At 37.2% G+C, this 9,822-nt stretch overlaps 1 protein-coding gene across 1 annotated transcript; it reads right to left on the bottom strand.

Annotated features, from left to right (window-relative positions):
• Positions 1-3,611: 3,611 nt before the first annotated feature.
• Positions 3,612-6,168, bottom strand: LOC107588987 (stanniocalcin-like). Its single transcript, XM_016277286.1, has 4 exons — positions 5,845-6,168; positions 5,503-5,645; positions 5,188-5,399; positions 3,612-3,961 (listed from the first exon to the last, which is right to left on the bottom strand). The coding sequence occupies exons 1-4, from the start codon at positions 5,954-5,956 to the stop codon at positions 3,679-3,681; spliced, it is 750 nt and encodes a 249-aa protein (XP_016132772.1). The 5' UTR covers positions 5,957-6,168; the 3' UTR covers positions 3,612-3,678.
• Positions 6,169-9,822: the final 3,654 nt, after the last annotated feature.

Here is a 9,822-nt window from a genome sequence, read left to right as displayed (position 1 = left end):
AGCATAGCATGTCTGTAGCGTCTTCATAATTTGAAGCTAGACTCTCAAACGACAGGGTTTATATGACAGGATTGGCAACTTGTGAGGAACAGTGTACATTTTGTTCTCAAATAGAGTTGTGATTTTTGTGTGATTGTTTATGGTATGTCCTGATGTGAATTTCGAGGCGGTGGCCATGCACTTATATTCAGGCTTTCACTGCCTTTCCTGTGGGAATATAAATAAAAAAATGTTATATATAAAATATGATCTGAAGCTGGCATTTGTATATGTAGCTCATGCATGCAGGAAATAAATGACAGGCGAACCAAACATCTTAACTCACAGGCCAGTCCCGAGGTTGTTGGAAGGGCAAGTGCGTAAGAAGTTGCCGACCGTCCACTCATGTTGAAAGCTTGAGCGAGAGCTATGCACATGATTAACGGTGAGAAGAAAGTGTTTTCCCCTCTGCCGGCCCTCATCGATTAACCACGCCAACACCAAGAGCAAACACAGCAGCGTCAGGCTATATATCAGGAGGAAAAACTCTCATGCCAGTGAAACAAGACAGCTAAGCACACTGGCTTTAGATCTTTGATTAATGCTAAGCAGTTTTTCAGTAGACTGAATCCAATTTGGCAATCTATTTTACAATCCAAACTCAAAATTCAATCATTCAAGTGTCTCTCGTCTGAAAATATAACAGATACATTTGATTGATTTTAAATAAAAAAATGTAAAGAATGTAAAATTGTTATTAGAATGACACGCTAAGCTACAGTGACTTGAATATCAGGATGTGTTTCATTTGCTTAATCCATCAGAAACCTTTTAGCATCTTTGTCTTTTCAATCTCAGTAATCTTGTTGCTTTTAACAGAAAAATAATTGTATTAATGCCTGGAAATAGGAGTCACATCTGCCGGTCTGTTTGTGCCATCGCACCCCTGTAAAAGCTATCTATGGACTACACACCTGCCTTTATGAGCAGCTTATGGGCCATGAGGTGCAATTAACCGTTGGCCATGATCACCTCTGACAGATGGTCGAGGAAAGTCCTGGATAAACGACTCAAGTGCTGTCATTACAACCAAAGGCCTCAAGACAAACATTTGAGCAAACAGATGTAATTATTTGGGCTCCGTAAAGGTGTTACGTTACCAAGCTGTAGGCTAAAGACTTAGCACAGCATATCTAAGACTTTTGAATTTTGGCGCACTTTTTCTCTATATAATGTTGATATAGTAACTAGTAAATGCTGTAAATTTGGTTATGCTCGCATGTGTGGAAATATTTAAACCACGTGTGTTACAACTTACCACGCTTTACCTTGTGCCCCGTGCTCCCCCTACCTGCAACGTTGCTTTTTCCTATCACTTATATTGGGCCCTTTTTGCATTTAAATTGGATTATTCTGACTGCTGACCTTGAAAATGATGCATTTCTTGATTGCCGTTTTGACAGTGTCAGCTTGAATATTTTATTCATGTTCGGTAGCCTAATTCCCTTTAATGTAGGCTATTTGCCCCGATTCGATCCGTTTACCTGCGAAATGTATCTAACGTTTGCCTATATAAATTATTTTGTAAACATTATTTTGTTTTAAGGAGTTAAAAATGGCCCTTATCAACCTTGATTTACATATTCCATCACATTATTTTGACAGTTAAAGTTTTGGGCGGGTTTTTGTGAGCTTTTGGGCTGGAAATCGTCCATCCAGTCTGGCAACACTGACCCTCATGCATTCTTACACACTCTGAGGTGAGCACGAGCGCATTTAGAGTGTGTAATGAGAGCCGATTTCGTGTATGAATATAGAAGCCCTTTGACTACAACTACAATCATTTGAATTGTCATAAAATTATCGTACATTATGGTACATTATGGGATTTTTTTCATTATTGATCGTACAGAGGTCAAAATTATCGTACGTCTGGCAACACTGTTCAGTAGTTGTAAACCTTTAGCAGCGTGTTAGGAATGTTTACATGAGCCTATAGCATAAATTTTGTTCTGTGATTATGTTTTTTCATGTTTTGTTCTATACCTCAACATTTTGAATCTGTTGTGCACTTTAAAATTATTAGTTGACTTTGTAGTCCTTATGTAGCAGCTTGTTGAGGTGTTGTCAATAACGAAATTTCACAGGCAAAAAGGTTCATTGTCTATTGATAGCCATGAGTAAAGCACACCTCACAAGTCATTCTACATCCCTGCACATACTGAGTGTTTTGAGAGCTGTCGCTGCATTGAGGTGCCGGTGTGTCACTCATTGTGTTTATTTCTCGAAGCTCTCATGGTTTCAGTGTCAAGGTGTAATGATCACTCATTACAAGTAACGTGAGTTACGTAATCAGATTACTTTTTTCAAGTAACTAGTAAAGTACTGCATTACTTTTTAATTTACAAGAGAATATCTGAGTTACTTTTGATTTTGATTTTGACATTACTTTCCATAAAAAGTAACTAAGTACCGTAATTAGTTACTTTTTTATGGAGTTACACAATATTGTAATGCATTACTTTTAAAAGTAACTTTCCCCAATACTGTTCATGACACCTGTTTTTTATGGAGTTACACAATATTGTAATGCATTACTTTTAAAAGTAACTTCCCCAACACTGTTCATAACACCTTTTTAGCTGCGTGTCTGTCTGTGTTTACGATAGGGCTGATGTGCTGACACGTTTTGATTGGGCTGGATACCCAGATAGCCTATAAAGAGAGCCAAGAGGACAAGGTAAGAATAGGACAGGCAGGTTATAAATATTCAAGGCAGATTCTTATTTACAGATGAAACGGCATAGCAGTGTGGCAAATATTAGAACAGACAGAAAATAATCTATTTATATCCATGAAAGAAAATAGTGAACAAGTCAGACTATGATACAATGTGCAAAGAATAACAAATGACATTTGAATGAGTGCTCATGTCCCAAAATGAGATCATATTTTATAGCTGTAAAACAGACATTCACTTTATTCTTTTCCATTGTCTCATAAACACTCTCACACATTGGCAGCTGTAACTTGATCGGTCTGTTTGCTCTTTTCTCCATCATCATTTATGCAGGAAAGACTACATTTAAAAGCCTTTGTGATGTAACTTTATAGGATAATAACAGTATCGTCTGTCTGTTTATACCAGTTGTTTCCCATGTGTTCCTTTTGCCCGCAAAACACCCAAGAGCAAACTAAGAAATGTTCTACTTGCTTTCTAGGATCACTTGATTAGATGTTTATTTGTTCGGCCTCAGTTAGGAAACAGTACCAGACCACTGTTGTCTTGATTCTGGGAAGTTTGGAAATTGGCTTTAGCTTTTTTTTTTAGAAAAGTGTGCGGTTACAATCATCTCTTGTCAATGACGTAATGCAGTTGATCACAAAGGATCAAGGTCAAGATAAATGAATAGCCTTCACCCACTCCTGACTATGGAAGCCAAATTCTGGCACATAAAAAAATGCTTTGGTAAATAATAATTATGACTTTTTATGTCATATTCAGTCATGAGATAAAAAAATTACGAGATACAAAGTCTAATTTGTGAGATACTTATGATACTTTCTGTGTATGTATGACTTTATGAGAAAAACTCATGCTTTGGTAAATCATAATTATGACACAATCTTCCACTTATACACATCAGCATGATACATAGTGCAAACTGATAGTTTTGAAGATGTGCAGTCGTGTGACTCTTAAGAGCTTCCATCAACTGAGCGTTTCTTGGCGAAGAGGTGCGTGGGGTCCCTGTTGCGCAGGTTGGGCTGGATCTTGAACATGGGAGGCCAGCGGAAGCTGGTGTGGCCCTCAATCCCAGAAGGCCCAGCGGCAGCAGGTTCAGGTGGACAGGGCTTGTTTTGAAGCAGCTGGAAGAGTGTGGCCATGTCAGGTCCCAGTCTGGCCACCAGCCCGGCTCGCACCACCTCCACGGTGTCTTCATCGCACTCCATCAAGCTCTGCAGAAGTGTGCTGTAGTACCTGCAACACCAAAGTATGATGCATTAGTATGCACTTTTGAGTAAGCTTATTATATAAAGGAATAGTTCATTCAAAATGTAAAATTCTGTTATTATTTAAACAAAAATTGTTGTCTTTCTGAGAAACATAAATTTTATTTATAACCATTGCAGTTCAAAGTTACCATGTTTGCTAATAAGCTATTAAAACACCATAAAGCAGTGTTTCTCAACCAGGGGTCCGTGGACCCCTAGTGGTCCTTGACGTAAGGCCAGGGGGTCCATATAAAGTATGAATTTTTGTATACATTTTGTATATTTTGACATGTTCCCATGAAAGAAAAATCCAATATAGCTGATGATATGTCCTTGATGATATGGTCAACTAACTTGAATTATACTTGACTACATTTGGTCCTCACAAAGACATACATAGATGAGTCAATTTTGTTCTGGGGGTCCTTGAGGATGGTTCTGAACTGGACTGGGGTCCGGTACGCCAAAAGGTTGAGATTCACTGCCATAAAGCACCATAAAATAAGTTTAACTTAAATTTTGGTCTGTTCCTCACACAGATGTATCATTTGGCACCAGACGACTTAAAATATAGAACACAATATCCACCTTATTTTAAAACTGTAAATTTGAATGTGCGAGACTTCCGGTGACACTGGCTTCCAGTTATTTTAGCTGTACAAAAACAGCCCGTTATGCTTCTTGCTATTGCAAACTATTATTTCTTATCATATATTTTACCATTTTAATGCATTATTTTAATGCACACTGGCTTGAAACAAATAGTTCTTCAACCGTTTACTGCACTTTGTTATTTTCATTAATGAATCGGAAGTCTCGCGCATTCACAGAAAATAGCTTCCTCGCAAAATAAGGTATATTATTGCATTTATTACCTTATATTGTACAGTATGTTGCATTAGGATTGTTAAAACACCTTATACTTATTTTATCATATTTATTTTAATATTTTGTCACTGTTTATTTTGTTGTGTGTATCCTTGGTTTAAAGCAAAATTGCAAATAAAAAAAAACTGAACAAATCGTATGGACTTATTTATTTATTGCTATTAACTACCATTGTATAGAAAAGATCTGCATTTTCTTCATTTCATGGAAGAAAAGAGCGAGTACATAATTAAAATGACCGAATTTTAATTTGCGTCTACTATCCCTTTAAGGCTAATATGGACCAATCACGCATGCCACACAAGTTCTCGCGCTATATATTACCTGTTTGGGAAGTGGCTGGGCACCTGGACCACGTCCCCGATGGCCTCAGGATTGGATCTGGCCACTTCGCAGATGTCAAGCTTCTTGTAGCATTCCTCCTGCACTTCAGCAATCATCTTCTGGAAGGTGGAACAGCGTTTGATGGTCTGGAAGACCTTAGTGGTGATACCGTTGGCGATGCACTTGATGCTTTCTTTCACAAACGTCTTACCCTGTAAAAAACGAATTGGATTTGCATTGCAAAACAAACGGAAAGTGAAAAAGGCATAATTTTGATTTACTAAGTAAAGGGTTCTGGTTAATGAGGCTTGGTACCTCTGTATTAAAAATCGCAGCAGTGTGGAGGAAGGCGTTGCAGATCTCATGCATGCCGTCAGTGTCGCAGGTCGAGTTCTCCAGACATGCGAAAGTTGCGCAGCCCACCTGCAGAGCTCCGTTCAGACAGCGGGCAACCTCAGCTGGAGGAAGAAGACAACGGTTTTGGGTGGTACTTTTTTTCAAAGAAGTGTAAAAGTGGACATTTTTTCTATACAGGCAGTCCTGAAGCAACCTAAAGTTGCTTAGATCTTCTAATAATTTCTGGACATTTAACCATGCATACTCCTATAAAAAATAAAAAAAGCAAAAAGACAGTTCAATAAAGAAAATAATACTTACTGGGGCTGTTGGCAGAGAATCGTGCTCGTCTAGGTTGTGCAGGTTCTTGATCTGTTCCAAATGCAGATGCAGCCAAAACGAGGAGTAAAACAAATCCGCTTTTCAGGAGCATGTCTGCACTTCGAACCAAACCTAGGATTCAGAACACGAGCTGTTTTGCCGATTCTGTGGGTTTGTGTTTCAGGTTGATGATGGCCTCAGCTTTATACTGATCTTCAGCTGAGCTTGACGGCTCATAAATCCCCACAATCACCAATCAGACCGCAGGATCCGAAAGCTCAAACTTTCCATCTCTTCATAAATATTCATGGGCGGATGATTAATGCAGACCTACCTGCTATGATTTTAGCTCCAGTAAGACGTGCAGTTTTTGAGTGCTGTCATCTATGGTGAAGATCAAAAAGCATTTAGATACTTAAAATTGTATTTATTCCAAATACTGTAAAGTTGCATCTTGCACTCTTAAAAATAAAGGTTCCAAAAGACAATGTTTGCAGCAATATCATTTTGAGTTTCCCAAACAACCTTTAGGTGAGAAGTTCTTAAAATAACCCTTTTTTTGTAAAGGCTGGGATATAGGCTACTACACGATTTTTCACGTTTTTCCTGTCTGGAGAAGTTGACGCTATAGATGCCAAAAGTCAGAGCCAATCTGCAGATTTGAGTTGATAGATTTCATAGAAAATCGTGTAGTGTATGATGGTCACAGACTCTGATTTTTTTAGCTTCAGACTATGATTCCATCCAGTCGGAGGAGATCAGACATGTTTGATATTTTCAGCTGATTTTAGCAAACGCATATTTTTTTTCATTTGTCACGCATCTCCTAGCAACAAGTCGCATGTTTCTGCGTGAGTTTGTTGTGATCGGAACAACTTTAAAGTCTGGTAGTGTGTGATCCTCAATCGTTTAGTGTATGATGGCCAGTTTTCCTCTGTGACTACACTCTTAAAAATAAAGGTGCTTCAAAAGGTTCTTCAAGCGATGCCATAGAAGAACCATTTTTGGTTCCACAAAGAACCATTCAGTCAAAGGTTCTTTAAAGAACCATCTCTTTCTTACCTTTTTATAATCTGAAGAACCTTCTTTCACCACAAAGAACCTTTTGTGAAACAGAAAGGTTCTTCAGATGTTAAAGGTTCTTTATGAAACCATTTAGACAAAAAGGTTCTTCTATGGCATCGTGAAGCACCTTTATTTTTAAGAGTGTTCAGATTTGAAAAGTCGTGAAGTATTCCAGCTTTTAGTGTGAAGATCTGAAGAACCTTCTTACACAAAAAAAACCTTTTATGCAACGGAAAGATTCCATTTATGTTAAAGGTTCTTCATTTATTTACTTTTAAGAGTGTAGCAAATCTAAACCGTCAAACCAACTATTATTTAAAAAAAATCAGATTTCTTATGATTCTAAATGATGTTTGGTTTACATTTTCAACTTGAGGACTTGTTATATAAATGATATTCCCCTGCAGGCAAGTCACTCTCAATGGCTTCTTTGTTGAAAACAACTACAGTATGTTTGGTTTGGATTTCATATCACTGTGATTTTGTTTATGCACATCTCTCTTGTTTGCTTTTGGCTGCAGTACTAAAAGTTTCAGGGAGTTTTGTTGACACCTGGCACAGATAATTGTGCTAAAGGTATACGAGCGGTTTTTTTACAAAGTCAAAGGACTTCATGAAAACAGACAAATGTAGCTTGTCAGAACTGGTCATGTAGTTGATTAAACACCTGTTCCCACCGTTTGCAGTGCTGGGTCTGACGGAGAAGCGTTTATCAGTGTCTAATCAGTGGATGTTGGAAAGGCTTTAGAGGAAGTGATGTTTTCCATGATGAATTTCATTAGCCTCAAGAAATTTCCTCCCCTAAAGGGTTAATTACACTGATAATGATCAAAGCGCTCACTGGTTTTGAAGGGGGCTGGAGACGTAGCTATTTTGGTTTTATTACCTTTGTTCACACAGACGTCTGTCTGTTACTACTGAAGTAGTGCAGGAAAGACACACCCACATCTTTACTGAATAACATGAATGAGTAGTCTAAAGAATAAATTCACACACACCTTAGGCCTTTAATTTTCCAGTTCTCCAGTGATTCTCAAGACTACACTCTTAAAAATAAAGGTAGTTCACGATGCCATAGAAGAACCTTTTGTCTAAATGGTTCCATAAAGAACCTTTAACATCTGAAGAACCTTTCTGTTTCACAAAAGGTTCTTTGTGGCGAAATAAGGTTCTTTAGATTATAAAAAGGCAAGAAAGAGATGGTTCTTTAAAGAACCTTTGACTGAATGGTTCTTTGTGGAACCAAAAATGGTTCTTCTATGGCATCGCTTGAAGAACCTTTTGAAGCACCTTTATTTTTAAGAGTGTACGTGGAAATGCTGATCAATCATTTGTCCTTCATGTGACATTGAAGTAATATTTTCCTGACTTTTAGTCAATTTACCTGAGACATTTAGGAGAAAAAGCTCAAATGTGATTATAACATCACCTGCAGCAGGTATGAAGTTTTTAGATGTTGTTTTTTATTTTCATTTTTAAGCAGAAAATGTAAATGTCTGTAGCACAACATCAGTAAATTCAACCTGAGAATGCATCACCATTCAGTTTCCAAAAATGAGGAAGGGAAATATTCATAAAAGAAAGTATGCTCCAAAAGTCTTGAGATGATTTTGGAAATCTGGGATATTTCCCCCCCCCCCCCAATTTAAACCGGGAAATGAAACAGAAAGTTTTAGGATTTAGAAAAGTAAAAAGGAAAGTTATGATGCATAAATTAATAAATGAATGAACGAATAAATGTATAAATATAAACATAAATGTAATGTACTATAAAAATATGTAATATATAGATGATTTTTTTAAATAATTTTTTTATGTCACTAATCAAATATAAGAAATTTAGTGACATTTAACATGTGAACAACTTTTTTTCTTTGAAGCACAAGAAGCTCCGTTGAATATGATGGATCATCACTGCTGTCATAATAAAAATAGTAATAATTGATAAATAATAATAATAAGGGTTTAAAGGCCTAACAAACAGTAAAAAAAAGTGGAGATTATAATACACATTTTCCAATTCAGTTCTTAACTGATTGCCATGCTGATATTATTTAATAACGACCAATTTTATATGAACTTAGAAAAAGTGTAAAGCATTTAAGTCTCAGACTTTTAGACTTCATTGATTGGTGCTACTTTTATTTTGCTTGTATCTTTTGAGAGATATTTAAAATGGTAGTCCTCAGTTAAAGCAGACAAAAATATCGTTATAAGAGCTTTAAGTTGTTGCCATTTTTTTTTTATAAAAAAGTAAAATTTTCTATTTTTGAATGCATTTTGTTGCTGCGATGTAAATGGACTATGCAGCAGAAGCTTAAAGATACTTAAAATGGACTCTAACCCGGATATTTCGCTGTTGTCCATCGCAACATAACAGCACTGCTTTTATTTTTATCGTAACTTTTGAGAGATATTTAGCAAACTGAGCAAAAATAGCTTTAAAGGGGTCATATGATGCTTTTTTAAAGATCATTATTTTGTGTATTTGGTGTAACAGAATATGTTGACATGCTTTAATGTTCAAAAAACACATTATTTTTCAAATACTGTACATTATTGTAGGTCCTCTATGCCCCGCCTCTCTCAAACGCTTCGTTTTCAACAAAGTCCCTCCTTCCGACAAGCGCAGTCTGCTCTGATTGGCCAGCTGACCCAGTGCATTGTGATTGGCCGAACACCGCAAGCACTCGTCGGAAATGTAACGCCCCTTACCATAATCGCAAGCTTCATCTTTCAAAATAAATGTAAAGACAGAGCCCGAAAAGGGAACAGAGTCGCGTGACAGACACAGTGATGAAGCTAGTATGTGTTTGCAGTACACAAGCCACGGTTAAGACAGCTGACTCCACAGTGATGTGACCCCCCCCCTCTCTCTCTCTCTCTCTCTCTCACACACACACACACACACAC

The sequence above is a fragment of the Sinocyclocheilus grahami genome, unplaced genomic scaffold (assembly GCF_001515645.1).
Source record: "Sinocyclocheilus grahami isolate Dianchi unplaced genomic scaffold, SAMN03320097.WGS_v1.1 scaffold110.1, whole genome shotgun sequence".
NCBI lineage: Eukaryota > Metazoa > Chordata > Actinopteri > Cypriniformes > Cyprinidae > Sinocyclocheilus > Sinocyclocheilus grahami.
This window is presented reverse-complemented; position numbering and strand designations above follow the sequence as displayed.